This window comes from Rhamphochromis longiceps, linkage group LG10 (assembly GCF_057381845.1).
Source record: "Rhamphochromis longiceps isolate RC_006_pf linkage group LG10, R_longiceps_female_GT1.1, whole genome shotgun sequence".
Lineage (NCBI taxonomy): Eukaryota > Metazoa > Chordata > Actinopteri > Cichliformes > Cichlidae > Rhamphochromis > Rhamphochromis longiceps.
The window spans coordinates 9,170,365-9,193,291 of NC_140566.1; the positions used below are offsets into that span (position 1 = coordinate 9,170,365).

General features: G+C 42.0%; 2 protein-coding genes, 1 long non-coding RNA gene and 1 pseudogene across 4 annotated transcripts in view; 2 read left to right on the plus strand and 2 right to left on the minus strand.

Moving 5' to 3' along the window:
- Nucleotides 1-9: 9 nt before the first annotated feature.
- Nucleotides 10-2,017, minus strand: LOC146660270 (uncharacterized; annotated as a pseudogene).
- A 659-nt stretch (nt 2,018-2,676) lies between these two features.
- Nucleotides 2,677-7,580, plus strand: hsf5 (heat shock transcription factor family member 5). 2 transcript variants are annotated; one of them, XM_085420046.1, is made up of 6 exons: nt 2,677-3,871; nt 4,502-4,822; nt 4,902-4,993; nt 5,078-5,449; nt 6,693-6,804; nt 6,925-7,580. In XM_085420046.1, exons 1-5 carry the CDS (start codon nt 3,397-3,399, stop codon nt 6,768-6,770), a joined length of 1,338 nt encoding a protein of 445 aa, XP_085276172.1. In that variant the 5' UTR covers nt 2,677-3,396; the 3' UTR covers nt 6,771-6,804; nt 6,925-7,580. The 2 variants fall into 2 exon arrangements, with proteins under 2 accessions (XP_085276172.1, XP_085276171.1); XM_085420045.1 differs by having other exon boundaries at nt 6,693-7,580.
- Nucleotides 3,695-7,889, minus strand: LOC146660272 (uncharacterized). The gene is made up of 3 exons (XR_014913517.1): nt 7,771-7,889; nt 7,592-7,675; nt 3,695-3,828 (listed from the first exon to the last, which is right to left on the minus strand). It is a non-coding gene; the product is annotated as an uncharacterized LOC146660272 (long non-coding RNA).
- Nucleotides 7,890-7,985: 96 nt separating this feature from the next.
- The window catches only part of rnf43 (ring finger protein 43), a 117,486-nt gene continuing 102,544 nt past the window's right edge, over nt 7,986-22,927 (plus strand). Inside the window, exon 1 of the mRNA XM_085420044.1 lies at nt 7,986-9,449. Coding sequence (XP_085276170.1) covers nt 9,228-9,449 — 222 coding nt within the window. The 5' untranslated portion in view covers nt 7,986-9,227. The remainder of the gene's footprint in view (nt 9,450-22,927) is intronic.

The following is a 22,927-nucleotide window of genomic DNA, read 5'->3' on the forward strand; positions in this document are numbered from 1 at the left end:
ATGACGTTAAAAATAAGGACAGGGCATAAACAGGCAATAAGAATGAGATAAAAAAAAATACTTAAAATATACAGTATATACACAGTTTTAAAATTAAAGTGACTGAATAAGTGAATAAATAACTGTAAGTGACTAAAAGTGAATGAAGTGTTAGCAGCATAAAAAAGAGTGTAGAGTAATTTATGTTTATGGGTGTGGGAAATGGTCTTATCGACTGGAGTTAAAAAGCAGAGTGGCTTTGGGGACAAAGGTGGCTCTTCTCCTCTCAGTCCTGCAGGAAGTGCAGCGGAGGCGCCGCCCAGAGGGGAGCCATTGAAATGCGGGGTGAAGAATGTGAGAGGGGTCATTAATACATTAATTAATTTTTACTATGCCTTTTTACTATGCCTTCCTGGAAAGCAACATGACCTTCTCCATTACCTGCTGGTTCCACTCCCTCCCTCAGCCTTCAGAACAGGAACAGACTGCAGCACACTGCATCAGTGTGCTCAAAAATCATTGGCCTGCCTGTCAGAACTCTTGCACAGGTTTTCAGCCAACAAGGCCATTAGCCCTTGGTGGCACCTCCTGAGAATTTCCTCTGTGTTAGCAGAGAATTTCATGAGGTTGTCAAAAATGGTTCCCAAGTATTTGTACTCCTCAACTACCTCCACAGGCTTCCCATGGATGGTGGTGGTGACTGAAGCAGCCAGGTCACCACCATCTCTTTGGTTTTGCTCACGTTCAGTTCAAGTTTGGAGCTGTCACACCACTCTACAAACTTCTGAAGAGTGGATCTGCAGTCATCGGTCTAGAGGATGAAGAGCAGGGGGGAGAGCACAGAGCCCTGGGGGGAGCCAGTGGAGGTGGAACAGAGACCAGAGTCCTGTTGGTCAAAAAGTCCAATATCCACAGGATTAGATGATCAGGTGAAATCGGGAAGAAAGTTTAATGGCCAGGAAATGAGGCTGCAGAGTGTTGAACACTGATGAAAAATCAGCAAAGAGAAGTCTGGCGGAGGAGTGAAGGAGCTCCAGATGTTTGTGGATGGAGTCCAAGATGAAGATTTTTGCGTCATCGACGCCTCTGCGTGCACGGTAAGCAAACTGAAGTGGGTCCATCAGGGGGTCAGTTGCTCTTACAATGTGCTGTTTTATGATCTTCTCCATGGCCTTCATCACCAGGGAGGTAAGGGCCACAGGATGAAGATCATTGAGAGACTTTGGGTTGTTTCTTTTGGGGCTGGGGGTGACTGTGGAGTGTTTCCACAGCTGGGGGCGGTGTGACTGTCAATTGAGTGTTGAAATAGAGTCTGGAACACACTTAGTTGCCTTGCACAGTGCCTCAGAACTTGACTGCTGATGTTGTCAGGGCCGGGTGAGCTCCTCTCCCTGGTCCTCCTGAGAGCTCTCACCACGTCCTCAGTCTTGAAGGTGAGTGCGGAGCTGCCAGGTTTGATAATAAACTAAAGTGATATTTACAGCACGGTGGCACGGTGGTTAGCACTGTTGCCTTGCAGCAAGAAGGTCCTGAGTTCAATTCCACCATCAGGCCGGGGTCTTTCTGTGTGGAGTTTGCATGTTCTCCCCGTGTTTGCGTGGGTTCCCTCCAGGTACTCCGGCTTCCTCCCACCATCCAAAGACATGCAGCTTGTGGGGATAGGTTAATTGGATAATCCAAATTGCCACTAGGTGTGAATGTGAGTGTGAATGGTTGTCTGTCCCTATGTGTTAGCCCTGCGACAGACTGGCGACCTGTCCAGCGTGTACCCCGCCTTTCGCCCTATGACAGCTGGGATAGGCTCCAGTGCCCCCCGCGACCCTGAAAAGGATAAGCGGAAGCGAATGGATGGATGGATATTTACGACATAGTATTAGGGCCACCTTAAGAAACAAAAATGTTATTGATCATTTTGACAATAAAGTCAAAATTTTGAGATTAAAGTCGAAAAACCTAATTCGAAGAAAGGTCGAAATGTGGAGATTGGAGTTATTGTTTCACTGACTTCAGAATTTGCATACCTGAATAAAGGCATCATGTTCTCCTCAAGCGGTGCTACACACCAGTCTCATGTAATGTTGTTAACAGGTTGTTAATATTACATAGAATTAGCAACACATCGGATTTTGACAATGAAAGGATACAAATTGGATGTATTTTACTGGCTTGGCAGTGAGATTTTTTGTTTTCACAAAATGTAGATAGATGATGCTGTCTACATCTAAATACAAATAATAATAATAATCACAACAACAACAACAACAACAACAACAACAACAACAATAATAATAATAATAATAATAATAATAATAATAATAATAATAATAATAATAATAATAAACTACTTCCTTATCACTAGGTGGCGACACAGCTCAGCGTGTTTTCATTTGGTACAATTTCACACCACATGTGCTTGGTGACATCTATTAATTCCATTGACCTAAACACTGATTATGTTACCAGTCAAATCTCTTTCAACAGTTAACATCGTTTTCTCACATTTTGTTTCTTATTTGTTTATCATGGATAATTAACCTGCGTTTGTCACTGCACTGTTGCCGTGCCACATCCAACTTTGGAGAGGCTCATCATCTTGCGTCTTGTATGAAGCTGCAAGTAAATAAACTCAGAAATAAACTCAGATGATGTGAAATGTAAGCTATAAACAGCAGGCTGTGTGAGAACCTGCGATGCATTCATTGGAGCTATTTGCAAAACAGTTTAAAAGTAACATATATTACCTAAAGGCATTTGTGTGCCTATGGCAACAAAAGCATGTAAACCAGAGGCTGTAAACTGTTTTTGGCTCTCTGTGTGACGTTTAGGGTCCAGTTTCGGCGTTGAAATGTGAAAGGATCTTGGGCTTTGTAGTCCCCCAAAATTAAGCGTTGTTTAAAGTAACGGAGGGATGTCACATTGAACTCCAGCACCTCCACCAACGGCAGTAAACTTCCAACGGTTCCCAGTGCGACTTGGTGATACAGGCGCAGTTATTACAGTGTTTATTTTAGATTTAACCTTACTTAAAATATATGAGAAAATATGGAGATGGATAAAACAGCTCTTAACTAAAAAGTTCTTTACTTAGGAGAGGCTGTTTGACAAGATAACACAGCCACTGCTAATGTTAGCTAATGCTAGCAGAGTAACAGAAACAGTGAAAGATAACATTTTACTTTTTACAGCATTTTATTTATAATTTTAAAAAAGTTTAATCCGTTTTCATTAACAAGGGTAATTATGTGTTTAATATAATGAATGGTGGTTAAATAACTTTGTTAACTTGTTATAACTTGAGTGTATGTAAAACATAAACTAAAGTTAAATAGTAACGTTATAAACATGTAAAGCAGGTTAGCTGCTTTGACCAGGGCTGTTTAATATTGTTATACCTGTCTCAGTTGCACAGGCAAAGGCATGGAAGTCGGTTTAAATTCACTCCCGGACTCAATCAACCCCAGCAATTTTCCTGCAAAGTTGTGGCGTCTGGTGAACAACCCGGCCTACAACGCCATCTGCTGGGACCGCCAGGGCGAGGTAATCGTCATTGACCAGCAGCTGTTCGAGAAGCAGATCCTGTCTCCAAATGCCATCACCGCGGGCAGTGCCGACTCCTTCAAAACCACCAACTTCTCCAGCTTTGTCCGTCAGCTCAACTTGTACGGGTTCAAGAAGGCCGACCCTCAACAGGACCTGGACGGCAAGGAGTATCCAAGCTTTTACAACCCCAACTTCAAGCGAGACCAGCCTGAACTCGTTTCGAGGCTGAGGAGGCTCACCGTGGACAATAAGGCCAAGCTGCAAGCCGGTCTGAACATAAAGTGCCGGTCCCCGAGTGGATATCAGCGCCTGTATCGGGATGGGGAAGACAGAGGAACATCTATGAGAAGAGGCAAGTGCTATTAAGGGATAATAGTGGAAATATATGGTTTCCCTGAGGTGCTCAAGTTCACACTAACCGTTCCTCAGCCACAAGAGTAGTTTCTGCAAAAGTGCACAGTAGTTCTGTGTAAAAAGGGTCATCAGCTCCTTAAAAAAATACAACACTGTCCCATTTTATGTACATAAACTTTGTAACTGAAGAATATTCTTTAAAACAGAACAAAGCTTTCTGCCGCAACTTCGCCTACTTCCTCTTTAGAACAAGGGTCTAAAGAGGTTGAAGCACAGCTTTATTACTTGATCGGCATGTTTGGGCCTGTGGCCTTCATGAGGGATGACCTTGATATAAGTAATAAAGCTGTACTATAAGTGTTGCTGGAGAGTTGACCTCATTTGAGAGTATTCTAAATATATTTTTCTGTTGACCAGAGGAATTACTAAACTTTCATTTGACAATCTTACATGTCACAGAGAAAATACTCAGATGTTTTCAAGAAATATTACCCTGATAGGGTTTTCTGTCATATTTCCGAACACCATATTGAACTTATTAAGGACAATAAGTCTGTGCCCTCCTGTACCAACACTTAAGCCCTCTCGTACTGTCTAAAAGGTTGTTGTTGTGCTTTGTGTCTTCCAGTTTCTTCGGGAGGCTCTTTGCTGCTGAGCCCCACAAATCAAAAGGCCACTCCTCCTTACTATCCAAGTAAAACCCAAGCCTACACTGGGACCCCCATCCCACCACGATTCCTGATGAGGGCTGCGGCTCTTCCTTCTGCTTTGTTTTCCTCAGGCAAAGAGCTACCAGTACCTTTAAACCGCCCTTACACTGGAGTAAACTCAAGCGCCAATGCTGTGCACATTCAGCAGAATTTCCTGGCCCACGCAAACCATGGAAGTCCAAATTTCACCAGTTATAGTCCTTGTAATGCTCAGTACCAGCCTGGCTACTATTCCCCACGTAAGCATTAAATATTATTTAGTAAAATATAGCCAGTGTACCATTTCACTTAACATGCTATCTTTTGTCCTTCCTGAAGTTGGTCATTGCTACCATCCCAACCTTGTGGCCCCTCATATGGCAGGTGGTGGCCTTCAGACAGGCTTATTCTCGCCTCAGAGTTATTATCAGGTAGGACCACTGTCATGTGACGTAACAAGTCAGTGAGTGGTATTTGGGCCATCTTTAACATATGCTTTTATATCACCATTTTAGGCAGGATATCCTGTCGGTATGTTGTGTTTCCACGACAATAACCAATGCCTGCAGAAAAATGAGAAGCAGGAGGTGAAAAACTGTGAAATCAACTTGGAGGCAATTTTTAAGATCGCAGATGAGGTCATGCAGACCCCACCCAATACCTGCCTGGTTAAAGTTGAGCCCCAAGACGAGGTGGTCCCTGAGCTAGAGTCTTCATCCAACACCCGTGACAGCCCACTGTGTGACAGCAACGGTGTCATCAGGTCTATCCCTTTCTCTGCTGGACCCACCATAGTATCTGCATCGAGTATTGCTCCTCTAGTTCCATACAAAGAGCAGTGTGTGGAGTCTGTACCAGAGGAAATGCCTGAGGATGCTATCATTGAGGTAAGGCTGCGCATTGAAGAGTTCCTGAAGCTAAAGTGCATCTGTTTTATGTTTTTTTGTAATGTTTGACATTGAGGTATTTTTTGATGCATCACGTTCCTGATCTAAGATGTTTTTTCCTTTACTGTGCTAGACAGTAAAGTAACCCAAACTTGTAGGAAAGTTTGCAAGGGAAGGCGGGAGGGTGGATCAGAGCAGCACAGTGGTTTTGGTTCTTGATAGGCTGCAATTGCAAGAAAGGTTAGAAATGATAGTTGATCTTTTTTCATTGAGGAACATGAGACACATTCCTCAGAGATTTTGGTTCAGACTCACGTGATAACAGCACACAGTTGCTGACGTTTTGTCAGATGCACACGATGGGAATAACCTAATAGAGCATCCTGAAGGTACTCTATTAGGTTGAGATCTGGATATTGTGAAGACCAGTTGAGTAAAATAATAGTGAACTCACTGTTGTTCTTAAGAAACCAGTTTGAGGTTTGTGGCATGGTGCTGGAAGCAGCCATCAGAAGATGGGGACACATTGGTAATAAAGGAATGGATGCGGTTAGCATCAACACTCCGACAGGCTGTGGAGTTTAAACAGTGCTCAGTTGGTACCAAAAACTATCCCTGACACCATTACATCACCATCAGCATGAACCATTGATAAAAGGCAGGATAGATCCATGCTTTCATGCTGTACATGCGAGATTCTGACCATCTGAGTGTGGCAGCAGCAATTGAGTGGCACTCAGCGTCATCCTCTAATGTTGTAGTACATCTGCATAAAGGTTCAAGGATGTATGTATTCAGAGATGCGGAAATCCCAGTAGATCATCAGTGTCTGATGTTGCACATTCTGGGTTACTGCAAAGTGATCAACTCAGTAGATAATTGTGTTAAGACGCAGTTGGTGTACCTAATAAAGTGGCAATGAGGTTACTGTTGCTCTAGGTGATCAAACCTGACACTGAAGCTTTTTCCACACACAGATCATTAATAATGGATCTTTCCGCATAGTTAAAAAATGTAGCAAATATTTTGCATACTGTTTTGAAAAGTTGGTTCTTTTTCAACGTTTAGAACAACATGTAGAACATGTGAAAATCCGATTATGTTTCAGGCTGTATTCATACAGAAAATTATTGATATTGTTATATAATTTGAATAAATCTATACTATATATATATTTAGTGGCCTTATATATAGTTTAGCAGAAAGCCTGGATTATTTGCCTTCTCTGTGTCCCTACATTAAGGTTACCACAGATCATGAGAGGGATATTGTACCTGTTACAGTTGGTGATACTTCCAGTGATTCCAGTCTGAAATTATAACAGCAGCTGCACAGGAAATACACCAACTCTTTAGGTAAGGCTGTTTAGGGTCAAATTCCAGAGTAAAATTAGTGAAAGAAAAGGCAATTAAGGCTTTTATGCTTGCTAAAATCAACAGATCCGTGATGACAGTGTCTCATATTTCTCATCATAGATCTCAGCTTGTTGGTTTGATTGGCATGTGACAGGGAGCCTTGAGTCACTCCAGGATGTGAGCTTAAGCTCTTACTATTACCATACTTGAGTCTCGAATTGGAAAGATGATTTATTGTGTGAATGCTTGTTGCTTTGTTCTCTTTTAAATCTTATTACAAAGTCTTTTGCAGAAGTACATATATGTTGTACATTGTATGTAGTTGTACAGTAATGTTTTCTCCTCTTATTTTACACATCCATTGTAATTAACACTGATGCTTTTATTTCTGTAAAATTTTAAATTACATTTTTAAAACAAGTATGCTTGTAAATGTATAAAGCATGGATATTTACGTACATGATTTTGTGAAATAGTTTTACCAGATTGTAATGTTATTTTCAAAGAACTGAAATAGAAAAATAAGTCTTGTAAACCATAAATTGGTATTGGAGTGCTTAAAAAGGACTCAAATTATTTTACGAGGGAGAAACACTTTGTCTACTGATTGTTTGCTTTATTGTGTTTTCCCTACCTTTTTATTCTCACTATTGATGTACTTTTTAAAATATGAAACTAGAATTTTAAATAAACGTGAATACAGTTTATGGTTGGATGTTTAGTGTGTACTGCATTATTAATAATAAAGGGGTGTTGCTTGTTGTAGACACCAGAGGGAGCCACTTACTTGTTTTTGGTGAAACTGCTGCTTTTCGGCGGATCCGCCTTCCACTTACTAATGCTGCATTCAGGTGCTCCTCGTTAACTCCACCTACGATAACGTTAAAAGAAAATGAACGATTTTTGTTTGTTTGTATGTTTACGTTCTTACACATGCAAGAAAATTAGATTGCGTTTGATTCTTACCGCAAAATAGATTTTCAGTGACGTTAGAAAAATGTAGTACTAACGCTGCAATTCCACTAATGGCTTATACAAATAACAACGTAAAACACTTGAAACACAATCTGTTTACAGGATTAGGGGTGAAGTGTTGATCAAACTCCCGTCCCCGTTAGCACGTGAAAGTAGCAGGAGAGGGAGCAGGTAGACACTTTCAAATGAGATCCCAGGGGAGAGACAGAGTCCGGGAGGTAAAGTTCTAGAACGGTGTTATAATAGTACACTGTGTCTCTATGCTTTATCCCCTTCAAACAAACACTACAAGGAGGCTGGGCAACTTTTTAAATTAACTTTTTGCAGATTTCCCCCTCCGCTTTCAGTGATAGTTTTGATAAACGAGTCAATTTCCTTCATTCTTCTCAGGAGGATCGGGTCTAATTTCTCACAGTGCAGCGGAGGCACTGAACTCGGGGGAAGCCTGCGTGTGTGTGTATGCGTGCGCGCGCGCGTGTCGCCCCCCTGACGGGTAGGTTTGAAAGAAGTTGATGGCCGTGTCACTGAAGCCGCTTCGGACCCAGTTTTAATTACCAGGCTACAAGCAAAGTAAGGCAACGGCCCGTTTGCTTCGGTTAATAATTACACAGAGCTGTGTGCTGAACGGAGCAGCTTCTTCGAGGATTATTTTTTCGCAACTCGTCGGCTGTAAGAAACATTGCCCAACTTTTCGGCGCCGCATTTGATCCGTCAGCATGCCTCATAACTCTCCAGCGGCAACCTGTAAGCCAGCCTTTGAAGTCGTAGACGTCGCTCTCGTGCGTTTTTGGTGGATTTATCCACAAAGTGTTGCTCTCACGGGACAGGTTTAACTTTTAAAGCTTTGCCTCCTGTGTGCTCGCAAAATGTGACTGGAAGGTACAGTGGTCAATGTGCGCTGCATTGTAAAAACAGTCCCGAGGATTTACGGATACACAGTTGCCAGGAGAGGACCCAGTCCTTCTTGGAGAGGATACCGGAGTTAAGCTACCACGTAAACACCCTCCAGACGAGGACATAGACCCGCCTGTGATGAAGAGCACCCCGGTGGAAACAAATGCACTCTTTAAGATCTAATACGGCACGGCTCGTCTTCACAGTGCACTGGCGCATGCAGTGCTTCTCAACCCACATTAATGACACTGGATAACAGTTAATCGGAGCTTTTTCCTCGTGTGAGACATCACTTTCCACGTGAGACGTATGCATATCTGTAACGTGTTAGACTGGGAATATTAACTCTAGTGTTGAATGGAAGTTTTATGAGTTACCATGGAAGTCCTCCGGCTTTGAAAGCCCAGATCTGTTAAGCAAGTAGGCAGAAGGAATAAAGCGGGACCTGTGCGTGTACTTGTCGATACCGCTTTCCTGCGTCTTGTTTATCCGCGGTGCTTGCCTGCTTTGAAGTCCAAGATGTGCGGCCGGGACCCGCCGCTACAGCCGAGGCCATGACCGTCCCACAGCGGCGCCCGGCCGGGCTCTGGCCGTGGCTGCTCATGGCGGCTCTGCAGGTGGTGCTGGGCCAGCAGGGCCTGGAGTCCGAGCGGCCGGTTCTCCGAGCGATTATCAAGGTGACGCTGCTGAAGCACGAGCCCACGGGGAAACCCCTCACCTTGGAAGGGGTGTTCGTGGGAGGAAGTGCCGGCAAAGCAGAGGGAAAACTCATGCAGGTAGGGTGTCATCAAAGGGTACCTGCACTACATGACCACAGCACTGTCCATTTACCTCAAAGCTCACCTGGTGCACAGGTGGCCCAGCACCTTTGTGGCACCTGGTGCAACAATTTTCCATAGACTGCAATAGACTAATTCAATGATCATATGGTCAATATCTGATCTTCATTTTGTGTATTGATAGAACAGCTTTACAACACATGTAGTTACACTTCTGCTCTGTCAGATATGGATTACCAGCCTGAAAGCTTCTCCTATAGTACACTACTGGGAACACTTAACACAGTAAGTGTTCCCAGTTCCCATTCTTTGGACCCCCCCAAGAGAGTCACTTTGGACCCCCCCAAGAGAGTCACTTTAACCTCTTTTGCAATCACCGCTTGACTAATAACTTAGTCTGTGTTAAAAGCCTTAATTGGAAAGTTATTTTACACTCCCACCTCTTTCAGTGCACCAATCCCTCTGTAGAGTGACTTATGTTTCCCTACAGTTTACACAGCACCCGCTGCTAAAAGACTCCTGCAGCAGAGACTATGGTTTACAGCACAGTGTGCCTTTCTGAGAGCTGCTTACAGCAGCACTCTTTCCACTCAACACTGGGCTTGTGATGATAGAACATATGAATTCCTTTAACAACAGTGATGACAAACGTGTTATTGAGGTTAGCTTATTTTCAGTCTATTTTAGCTCTCTCCTGAGAAACAGTGGTTTGGCTCAGTCCACCAGCCTCTCTAACGTGTATCTTTTCTAAGGTAACTGTTTTGTTTTGCAGTGACTATTTTTGGCATTTGATGCTCTCTCCCATTATATTTAATATCAAGGTGTGGCCAGTGACTGCAAAATGACAGCATGTCGAGACCAATATAAAACCTGTCATTTAATGGGGTTTTTTTTAGGTTAAAAATCTTGCCTTTAACTGTCCAAATGTGAAGTATGTTCTCTATTCAGTGTGCATATTCAGGATTCAAGAGTGGATTAAGGTCCCTACGCTGTAAAGCTCCGCCGTGTCGATTTATTTGCCGTCTCCAGAGACACGGGACGAAAGATATTAGGTTCTGTGGGATCTTGTCTCGCTTCACTCACCAGGTATGGGAGGTTTTGTGAATGGTGAGCCAGATGCTGCAGTTTGCCATAGTTGATAAGGATTTATAATGCTCTGATGGAGAAAAGCCCAGCATTAGTCACAGTGAAAAGCCACTTCTGCTTTCCCACTCCAGTTTTAAGCTGATCTGACTGGACCCTGTCTGTGTGGGATGTTGACAACATGTTGTGGATACATAACACATAGCTGTTGAGATCAAAGCACTTCCAGCTTTCTGGGATTTCCAGCTTTTTGTTGTTGTTGTTGTTGTTTAAGACTTTGCAATGTTTGTAGGGCGACACAGGGTTTTAATGAAGCTGTGTATTCCCCTAAAGGTGTGGATGAAAGGTTGAGTGCCACCCTCAAACCATTCTTTTTTATCTCTGCCACCGTCAGCTTAATTTTGTGCTGATAAGATCCCTGCTTTTTCCCCCCTGTTTCTTTCTGTTTTTCTTTTTTTTCGGCTGCCCAAATAGGTTATACATCTACTCTGTTTTCCTCTGGTCAAACCACCAATTGTGTTGCTGTCCAAGGCTGGGAGGGCATGGTCCTGCGAGGCTCTCTCCTCCCTGGCTGTTCTCATACTGCACAGAGGTGGTGTTATGCTGCAGGATGCTCTTTGTTGCAGCTCAGGCCTGTTGTAACAGGTCTCTGTTGCCTCTGCAGGCAGCTTCATGGTCCCACTTTATGTTCTTGTCTTCCAGTGGACGAGGGGACTGATGGCTAAAAAGTTCCAGTTTCCATCTTGCATAGCATTCTCGTCTGTGTTAAATATAAGCCAACCTTGTCGATGCATGTCTTTTATATTCCACTTTTCTGAAAATTTTTATGGACTAACAGAGTTTTCATCTTTTGTCATTTTAGATGCTTGTTCATCTTTATCAATACGTTGCTTCCCTGAGCCTGGGAATTGCATTGCATCCTTGTTTTGATCATGTTTGCTACCATGTGTGGGACAAACTCTGAAGTTCTGAATCCATGAGATTTCACTGTGGTACTTGTCTCCGTCTGATCTGTTAAACTGTGATCTCCCTGGAAGTGTGCCCTTTCCTCTGAATGAACACGCTCACTGGAACACTGGTCTGGCCAGCACTATTTGGACAAATACAAGTGCTGAGGAATTTTGACTCCCTCTCCCTTCCAAAATGAAACTCGGTGATTAAAGGAGAAGCCCAAAAGCTTCTGAAACAATGACGAACTTGAGGATTGTTGTTGGAACTTCTTTTTGAGAAATGGAGATAAACTGTGTTCTTTTAACAGGTCCAATTAAGGTATCCTTAAAACTCCACCTATGTTAACTTAAAGTCATCTTGACTTTCTTTTATTCCTTTTCTGCATTGTTGTTTTTGAAATGTTGAAGTGAACTTTGAGAGCTCCCTCAAATACATAAGCTATAATTAAGGCTTGACACTGGGTAACTGTGCAACACTTCACATTTTTTCGTCTCAGTGTCCTACAAGGTAGTGAATGCCTCCCCGTCTCTCTAAAGCGTCCCAGGCCACTATCTGCACACCCGCCCCTCGACTGGCCCTCAGCACAGCCGTTTGGGAACTAAGGAGGGGAGGGTGGAGAGGGTACTGAGGGAGAACATCAAAGTGTGTCCAGTTCCGAACGTGAGCTGGGATGATTAAAAGCTGAGACTGTTTACACTGTACTTCCCATATGGGCCCTCTCCTCCCCCTCCCTCTAGATTTCCTGTCCATACTTCCTATCTCCCTGGATGAGATAACAGCCTGTCCAGGACTCCTCAGGGCTCCTCACTGCCTCACATAGTTTCGCTTTTGTGCATGTGGTTTATAACAGTGTGTAGCAGCAATGAATGCAGGTGAGCTTCATGTATTGGAGCCAACATACTGATATGATATAATAAACAAGCTAATGTGTTTGCAAAATTCGTGCAATGAACCCCACATTTGGCAATCAGATTTGGCATTCATTTGCCATTCATGCTTCTTTTTAAAATACAGTAACGGTGAAGCAGCCTGCTCTGAATGCTTCACAGTGCTCGTGACTGGTATGCACAGCACTGCTGTGTCCACCAGTATGGACGCCATATGAGAACTCAACATTAACAGCAGTAGAATCACATCGCCATCCGTCCCACCTGCACCTCGGCGACACTGGCAGTTGCATAAAGGTACAAATGAAATCCCTGTAAGCTCGCAATCCCCCTCCCCCTTTGCCACAGCGCCTGTTTTTTAAAAATTCTGAATGCTTTATGCAACTACTTGTTGTTTGTGTGGAGGTGGAGGCCATTTAGGAACAAAAGCCTGCTTTGAAGTCATCATATATAACATTATAAACAAGTTCAGTGGTGATCGCGCAAAGATTATTGTAGGAATGAACTGCTACACTGGTTTTGTTACCAGCCAGCACTGGCCCTGTTGACTCATATTGGACCACTGGCAGAAAAGAACATCATTTTATGTTTTTCAATCTTTTTCTATTAAATGTTTGACTGTTTCACGAACAGCTAAAATGCTTTAAAACAGGATGACTATGTTTTTTTCCAAGGGGCAACATCCAGATCTGAAAATTTATGAATCGTGAAAGTTCCACAGGTGCAGTTCCTCCAGCTGGCACTTGAGGCATGCTCCAAAACTGAGTCAATCTCCACAGACTCCCATGTTAAAGTGCCAAGCCTTACATCATTAAAAAGCACATTTATAGCTTGGTGCAAGAAATTATTTTACCCTCTGTGGACAGTTTTTTCAAAGTTTTTCATTGTACCCATACAGTTTATGGATACAGGTTGCTATCCAAGCTTGCCAGTATTAGCTGGTAAATTAGAACTCTACCCTTTCATCAATATAAGGTAGCATCTAGCTTCAAAAAAAGCAACACAGTCCAAATTAAATGAGTGACAGCATAGTTACTGTCATTCTTTTAGACAGTTGCTGTGGAATAGTTTAGAAAATCAATTAAAAATAAATGGAACAAAAGTTAAGAGAATATATCATTTTTGGCTACAAGCCCATTTGTTACATATAATCATTGCATTCCAACATCATCTACTTTATCTCTTTTATTTCCATGTGGTCTTTTGCAATGGTCTCCTCCTTCAGCGACACTACAGTAATGCGTTTCCTCTAACTCATGCATTAAACAGACCCCCCCTCATGTGTCCAGGCTATCAAACAAATTGTGGACTAATGGGTTCTCCTGAGCAGGGAACTGAGAGAGCTGCAGCCTGCAGCACAGGAAGCAGGGGCTAGCGCTGTCCTGTCTGCCCTATTCCACAAGAGATGGCTGTGGAGATGTTCCTTAGGGGACATGGAAGAAGGGAGAGGCAGGTAGGGGGGAAACATGGCAAATCTCTTAATCCTGCTGGCCCCCTTCTTTTTTAGTCATTAGATCACGTCTGGAATTCTTGAATGTTATACAACACGTTTTTGTTTCCCCTTTCATAGCTCTTCTTATGCAAATAACCAGGGATGGTCTCTGTTTCTCTGCTACTATCACTGCTTCACTCGTTCAGCCACTCCCTAATACATCTACAAAAGAGTCGCATGCTTAATTCCATGTTTTTTGTAGCACACCCATGTAAACACACACACTAAGTCAAGGCTTCATCTGCCTGTTTTCATGTGTGTGTGTTTTCACACACTCCATACACACACTCGGTGGGGCAGTGGAAAAGCTAGAAATGCGCACTCTTGAATTAAATGTTAATCACAGAGGATCTGTCTCGCTCTTCATTTTGAGCACTTTTTTTTGTCCCTCCCTAGTACACAAACCACCGAAGGAGCAGCAAAAGCATGCGGCCCTTTTAAAGCTGTGCCATTATGTAGCCACACATGTGTTACAGTGGAGAGGAATGAGTCACCGCCGACTGTGAAAGCAGACACACACACACACACACATATATGTTCCTTTGATGGCAGGACAACTGACACGGGGTCCAGGCGATTTCAGGGTCAGCGGAATTTAATTATGTCAAATATCCAAGGTTTAACAGTCGTGAATACCGCGACATTTTTGCATTCTCTGTGAGATGTGTATCTTGCGTGACCTTTTTTGAATTTGTCCTGACAACTCAGGTCAAGTGAAGCACCTGTCTCTTTCCAGTTGAAACCGATCCACTGGAAGTACAGAGGAAAGCCTGCTGATCCATAGTGGGTGTGGAGGCCAAGCTATCCTTTCCCCCAGGATCAAGGCCACATTTATAGAGATTTACTGAGAACTATGTTGCAACAGATGACAATTGTACCATATGGCATGAGGATTCATATGCTACTGGTGGGAAAGTTGGCTGTCTTTTTTTTTTTTTTTTTTAATCTTCCCACAGGTTAAAGGTTATGCTCACAAGGATGAGTTGACTGAAAAGATGTATAATTAATAAGTGATGATTTTATTGTCTGTTAACTATGTAAGACTTGCATTGGCACAATTTCGTATATAGATGGATACATCCATGTGATAGATGGATGTATGTGCATTTTCAATTAGTGTGACACTGCATAAAAGGTGTTAATGACTGTAGCTAGAATCTGAATTGGATTGCCTTCTTCTCTTAATGTATAGTTAACTGTAATTTAAATCAAGCTTAGTTTTGTATAATTGACAACCCAGTATGGTAAGTGCTTATCACAACTTCAAGCACACCAGCACGTCACTAAAACCTGCCATAAATGTTGCCATGAGACAGTTAGTCTGACATCAGTTGGCAATTATATGCAATCTGTTTCTCATAATACAGCAATAAACTGTAATAAATCATTGAAAAACACATAGACAGAAATTCACATTTAACTATTACATTACATGCTCAGTAGCCTTCAGTTCTACAGGAATATAAACCAGAACACAACCAGCTGAGCCAGCTGAGTTGAGCTCCCTCAAGTTGTGCTCAGTAAAAAAGTATCCTTCAGACCAATGGCACCAGGTTGGCAATTTGTCTGTGTTTATAAATTAGGTAGTAATTATTTACAAAATTTTGACAGTCTCTCTGAGAGTGACTTCAGTCAGTCCAAGTCAGATTGCAACTGTTTGCAGAAAGGTTGCCTCCTATCAGGCAACCTGTGCAAGTCATGCATGGTTCAACATCCTTAAGCTCTGGGCAAATGTTTAGTCATATTGGCTGCAGAATGTGAAAAAAACATTGATTACAATCACATATAAGAAGCTCGCTGTCCTGTTTTTACCAACTTAGCTATTAGCTTGCTCTGAATTAGGAAGTTTGATTGGTTGATTTTGCTTGAGCTGAGTTAATGTAAGTTTCCTCGGCTAATGTTCAGGACAGAGGTCCCCGAGGTGAGCAGTCGTGTTCATAGTTTTCTTGTTCTTGAGTATTTAGATCAATTTAAATATCCATGTTTGGTGTCCCTGTATAGTGTAATATTGCTGCGTAAAATATTGCAATGCTATGCTGTATCGATTTTTTTCCCACCACCCCTACTCTCAGGTGCTGTCCTCTCTGTCAGATGGTAATGACTCTCTACACATTCATCTGCAGCTAGATCACTCTGCCTCACTGCCACTAGTTGTAAACACAACCAGCTCAGCCTGTCAGTACTGCACACTTCACTGCATGTTGGCACAAGATGCCTATGAATGTGGTTGAGAAATGGTGTCACACTGACCAATGAAGACAACAAAGGTGTAATCAAGAAGCTCATTCTGTGACAACAAAATGTAAACCTATCAAAGAACAGTGCATATAGCCTTTTTTGGCTATAGAGTTGTCTTGCCCTTAAGATGCACTGTTTGTCCTGTAACTGTGCTCAGTACTCCTCTTCAGATGGTAAACAGACTCCTGTTCTGCTTTTTTATGCAAAAGTGCAATTGTGCTGCGAGGCCACATTTACACAGCTCTTTTTATTTATTCTGTGCCTTTAGATTTTCTACTGCTTTTTGCTTACACACACACACTCTGATTGATGCATCCTGCAGTATCTTGCCCAAGGACACTTCAGCCTGCAGAGGGCTCAAACCACCAACCGTCTGATTAGCACGCGACCTGACCACATTCACACGAGGTTGTCACTCGGGAGGCAGCAGTCCTGTGTGTTTTTGAAAGTTAAATATACTAACGTAAAATGTGTTCGTGACAAAATAAGATCCACACTAAACATCAGCATGTTAAACTTCCTATTGTGGTCAAAAAAGAAAAATTCTCAAACACTAAACTAAAATCATCAGATCACTTTTTTTCTTTTTAGCTCATAGGAATTCCCTCGTGGAGCCATGAGCATGGTGAGACTCTTGATTTTGTGTACATCACAACATTTTGTGGGTTTCTTGAGGGGAAAAAAGAAAATTCTCTTAAGAGAACAGTTCATCTTGGTGCATTCCAATCTCTCTGACTATTAAAAGAGCAAAATTAAACAAACTTCAAACTTCTCTAAAAGCTTTTCATAGCACAAACATTACAACACAGATTGTTCTTGTAGATATGCAGCATATCGCTGAGAGCATACAGTTTGTTAAAGGTTGGATCGGCTTCTTTGCTGTTTACTTTGGATATTTAAAAGGCGATTAGGGGCTTATGAATAATTTTGGACCTCAGTTGTTCTTGTCGTCTACTCAGTCAACAGTATTCGGTCGTGAAGCCAGTTGCTAATAACTTCAGCCTTGCCTGCGGTGGCGAGAGCAGGCTTAATGCTCGCGCTCACATCAAAGGCCCAGCAGCTCTTCTGCAGTTTTTCATTTCGCCGCCTGTCTCGCTCCTCTTTCCCCCAACAGTGTGGCTTTGAATTCCTCCTCCTCACCTCCTCTGCTCTAACCAGCCCTCTCTTGTTTCTTGACAGCTCTTTAAGATGGTTGTAATTCATTGCGTGTGCTTTAGTTTCAAGGACAAAAATGGCTGTTTGAAAAAAAACCAGGCAGGAAGCGCTTAGTTTGCTGAGAGGCTGGAGGAAAAGAGTCATCACCATACCACAGATAAACGCTGCGTAACAGACTCCCTCTTGCTCGCTCGCTCCCTGGCTCCTTGCAGCTCCTTGCAGCTCCTTTAGTCACTTTCATGGGCTTTTCTCGTTAATATGGCTCTGAAGAATAAAAGCCAACTGCAGCTCCTAGTAACATTAGGTTGATTCAATCAGTGTATGATGAGATACAAAAAACCCCAGATTCATTTAGATCAGAGGTATGGTGTGGTACTGTTTAAGACACAGAATGTGCAGGGAGCACAGAGCAGAAGCAAATTTTCTACTTTTCTGCTTGAACGCTTGGCTCAGCGATCCGCAAGAGGAAGAGCTTTCACCTGTGGAGCGGCCTGATCCTTTATTTGTGTGTGTGTGAAAAAGCATGAGTGTGTCCACAGTGTGTGTGTGTGTGTGTGTGTGTGTGTGTGCGTGTGTGTGTGTGTGTGTGTGTGTGCGCGAGCGCGCGCGGATGAGGTGGAGCTCCCATACTGAGATCATTTACCAAACTCTATTAAGCGGGATCAAAGTGACTTAGATCTTTCAGTGCTGCATGACTACAAAAGCCATATTGTAACCCCAGAACCAGGGAGATAGCACTGCTGACAAAAAATGCTTTATGTCTCTAGGAGTCACATGGTCACTTCCCAACAACAAACAACATGTCCTGTTTTTGACCTGTTTTTTTTTCCTCCTCTGCTTCTCAGAAGGGCTTTAGTGTTACTTTCATGCCAAGCTTGATTTATTGAATTTGCAAAGTGAAATACAAATGTCTGATTTTACTACAACAAAGACGGTTTGATTCAAGTCTCCAGAGCAGTTTTGAGACGTGATCAGATCGACTGCTTTCATCTTGGCCACGGACCACCCATCACGCGTGCATTAGTGTTAGCTGGACCGTAAGTGAAGTGGTGAATGTGTAAACATTTCAACATCAGATATGCAGCGGCTAACAAGTAGAACAATAACAACCTGTCCAGTGATGGCAGATGCACGCAGTTCCCTCCACTTTAATGGAAGTGTTTTTTGTGTGCCAGGTCTCCAGTGTGTGCTCTGGTGTTTGCATTATTTGCAAGCCACTGCTGAGACAGTTAAAGCAGAAAATGCCAAGGTTTCCATGTTATTGTTAAGTCTTGGCTGATAGTGACTTGTAGTTTTCCTCAGAGGCGGAGCCAGACATTTGAAACACCCGGGGCTTAGCCATAAAGGGTAGTATGCATGTGGGTTTTTTTTTTTTTGTTGGGGGGGGGGGGGGGGTAGAAATGAATGAAAAAGATTAATAGGCTCTGTTTTGAGTTTTGTTCAAAAAAGAATGACTTCATATAGGGAAAAATATATATCACATGTGCACGACACCTTAAACTAGTTTTTTAATTAAGCAGCAAGGCAGAACAAAGTCGGGGCTGTATCAAGACACGAGGACTAAACCCCAATTCAACCAGACCCAGAACTGATCCGGAATTAAAACAGGACTACAAGAGTTTGTTACGTCCCTCTGCAGCTTCTAATCGTCTCAGTGTTTTCAGCTGGTGCTAATTGGCCACACCTAGTCAGGTGTGGATAAAAGCATACCTGAGGCAAGCTTTCCGGCAGTGCACTAGTCTTTGCCTTGGTGGCACCAGCTATTTTAGCCAACCTGGTTTTCCATTTTAGGATGAAACCTCTTCTCACCCACACTCTGTTGTTCGTCTCCTTTTTTTATGTTGCGGCTTTTGAGCCGGGTCGTAACAAGTTCAAAATCAGGACTACTGAGGACTTAACCAAGACAGAACCAGAATCAGAACTAGATGATAGTAGTACTAAAAATCATCATAGACCTGCACTACACTTATTTTTTTTAATTCTACCAAAGTCCACTATTTAGATTGAGAAAAGTTTATATAATTATTTAGCCTTGTTGTGCAAACAAGCCTGCATAACTTAATAAATATAGAATTTGAAAAATAACAAACCTAAAAAGAAACACTAGGTACGAGATACATGAGTACCTATGATACAGTGATACTTTTGGTAAACAACCATTTGACTAACATGTGTGTCTCACCTGCTCTTGTTCCCTCTCTGTTCCTCTCTCTCCCTCTTTGTGCTGACAATCATCAAATATACAGTTGAAACCACATATTTATGTACTCTTCAGATCAAAACACAAACACTTTTTTAATTGTAACATCAAATCAGACTAAATGTTTATTTTTTTTTAGATTGATAAATATAAAAAACATATTTGTTAACTTTAAGGGTAAAGAGAGAAACTATCTGTATTTCTTAATTGTAAATGGCACCAAATTGTATTCAAACTTGAGCCACACTTATGGAGCTCCACAATTCTTTTTCTGGTGTTTTGGTTGACATCTCTTAATTTTCCCATGTCAAAGAAACAGGCTCTGTGTTTTGCCTTATATGCATCCACACGTGTGCCGCCAATTTACTCACATGGACTCTACTAACCTATCAGAAGCTTCTTCAGCTCAGAATGGAATCGTCTGGAGTTTCTTATTAATTAACAATAAACTTAGTGTATATGTACTCCTAAATGTGATGAAAGTGATAAAAATAGACAGATCTCTCTCTTTATTCTGACATTTAACTAATTCAAAAGATATTTCAATATTTATTTATCCAAAACAAAACAAGTTTACTTTAAATTGATGTTGTACAGTAAAAAAATGTTATTGTGTTTTCCATAAAGTGTATGTAAATATCTGGTTTCAACTGTGAATATACTGCTGTGTATTGAAGTTCCTCTTGTTTTGAATAGAAATATACTGAACAACAAACAAAGCATAATATATAAAATAACATCTACCAGAGTTTTTTCTTTGAAAGAAGCCCCTTATGTCCATTCTTGTATATCAGTGCATTACTGAAACCAATTTATTTAGCTGTGGAGGGTAACAACTGAAAATATGAAATAAACACACGTAAGCTAAGACTCTCTAAAGAAACAGCATTGTTGTTGTTCAGCTTTTCATTTCGCCATTTGTTGATTCACTTGAAGAGCAAGTAACGTAATATTGGTCAAGTGATCATTTTGATATCAATCTTTCGTGATACACCGTCATACATGTATTTACATTATTTGTACAGTAGGAATGATTTGCTTTGGTACCTGGTCAAACTTAAGCTCTCCTTAGTATGGCTGGCTCCATTTCTCCAACAGCGCACTCACAGGCAGCAGCTGCCCCGCCCCCTCGCTCAGTCGCTTAGTGCCTGAGCTCGGATCATACCAATATCAGGGGGGATTCACGCACAGTCGTAAATTCCCACAGTGTGCACTATGTGCTTCGAATATTGTGTGTACTTTTTGTTTTATACAGTTGTCAGTCAGACATCTAACTATGAAAAAATTACACTCCAAAAGACCCCGGGCTTCTGACAAAACAACCCGGGCTTAAGCCCAGTAAGCCACCCCCACGCTCCGCCCCTGGTTGTCCTTAAGACTGGTTGTTCTGTAGACACCCGTAGTTGCGGTAACGACAGCTGCTGGTTTAATGCTACAGTGGCTTGTAATCCAAAGCATGATTTGGGTCTTATCGAGGTCATTTCCAGTGAAGCCTGATAAGGAAAAGATATCCTGGGTAATGCTGAACTTTATTAAATCTGCAAGCCCCAGGTAGATGCTGAATGCTGCCTTTAATCCTTTAGCATTCCATGTATCCGTCAAGCTGCCTTTACTTATTTTATAATTTTGGCTGTAAAATTGCAAAAATAATTTTCATCTTTCGAATTTTTTCTCGTTATGGTAATGTGAAGCATTACATCTTACATAACGTCTTGGTGGAACTGATTTGTTCTGTCTGTGTTCAGACAGGAGCACCTTCGAGCTGCTGTGATGCACCACATGTTGTCCAAAACTGTTTGAATTTTGTCTCTAGCACAAACAGAGTTATCGTTATTTAAAGAGCACTTGTGAAATGGGTCGCGGGACTGGGGGTAAAAACCAAAACACTAAAAAAAAAACAAATTTTCCATGTAATTTTGTTCAATTTCATGGAATCTGATCAAATAAAGTTTTCTGTCCTTGCTAACATGTCAGCTCTCACTGTCACCTTGTCTTGTTGATTTAAGATGGCCTGTAATTTGCAATGTAAACAGTGAGGGATAACTTTCCAAAACATGGTGAAAAACACCCAGCGAGACTTGGGTGTTTCTCACTTTTTAGAGAATGCTGTGTTGTTCTCTCGGGGACAGGTAGTGCAACAAGTCTTAAGTAGATTCCACTTTGGGCTTGCTCACTGCTGTTACTTGCCTGTACTGAACGACTGCTATTTGATTGGGAAGGGATTGTTCTCTTATCATACATCCAGTCACATGCCTGCCAGAATGATAGATGGCTGTTCTCTCAGTTGGACTAAATGAAAAGTGCCTGCCTTTGAGCTAGACAAAGGGGTAGTATGTCTGCCAGACTTTAGCTAATGTGTTCGTTTCTGTTCTGCAGGGAGAGCTTTCTAGGGAGTGTTTGTAGAATATGCAGACTCAGGCCAAAAGTTCCATGTGACTCAGTGAGAGAATTAGAACTGGTGTCACATGGCGCTGCTCTGGTGCTACCGTACATGCACCTATGCATGCCCTCATGAATACGGTCTTCCTGTTTACTGCCATCTGTACCACTTCTCAGCCTTCCTCTGCTCGATCAGTTGCGTATTTTACAGCATACTGGTCCAGATCCAAGTCACACAAGTGCAACATGATAAAAAAAGAAAACCCTATCACCAATTCTTCCATCACTATCACTTCATTGTACTCTGTCCAACTAAAAGAGAAAGGATCAAAATCTACTGCTATGGCACTCAGTTGATTGAAGTGTGTTCTATTAGGACAAACTGAATTGACCGAACATGCTTCAGGTCTGTTTTGAATAACTGATTAAAAGTCTCTCTTTTCTCCCCGCAAAATATGGAAGCACCCTGGTTTGAGGATGGTTTTCCAGAGGATGTGCGGAGATCTACACCTGGTGCCAGGATAGACCTCATTAAAGATATAGTCACTAATTTAGTTTGGCTGTTGGTGAGAGAAATTAAAAAAACCCAGAAAAAAATATTGTGCAGTACCAAAATTAGTGGCCCTGACCTACAGGTTTGTGGAATCCCCTTTTGAAGTTTAAAGTAAGTGGTGGATCTGACTGATCTGACAAAGGTAGTCATGTCCTAAATCCTCTTCTGATTTACTGTCTATTTAATTCTGAAAGAGATGAGGGCGGTCATAATGAACACCTTGCGTTAAATGAGACCTAAAACTCACATTTTGTTATTGTGAGGACTCAATCGTGGCTCAGGGTTTGAAATCAATAGTGTAAGTGAGTGCCAAACTCTCATTTACCTCCACTTATCAGGGTGAGCCTCTCTTTAAGTAGTCATTTCTGTTTGGGAGCTGTTTTGTCTGCTGACACTAGCCCTGCTGATGTGCCTGTGAGTAAGAATGAATTTAAAAAACAAACAAAAATTCATGGCCATGTAAAGTTCATCAGCTGCCCGAGTTTACTAGATCTGGTGCAGCAGCACATCAACATGAACATTTGTAATTTTAGAAAT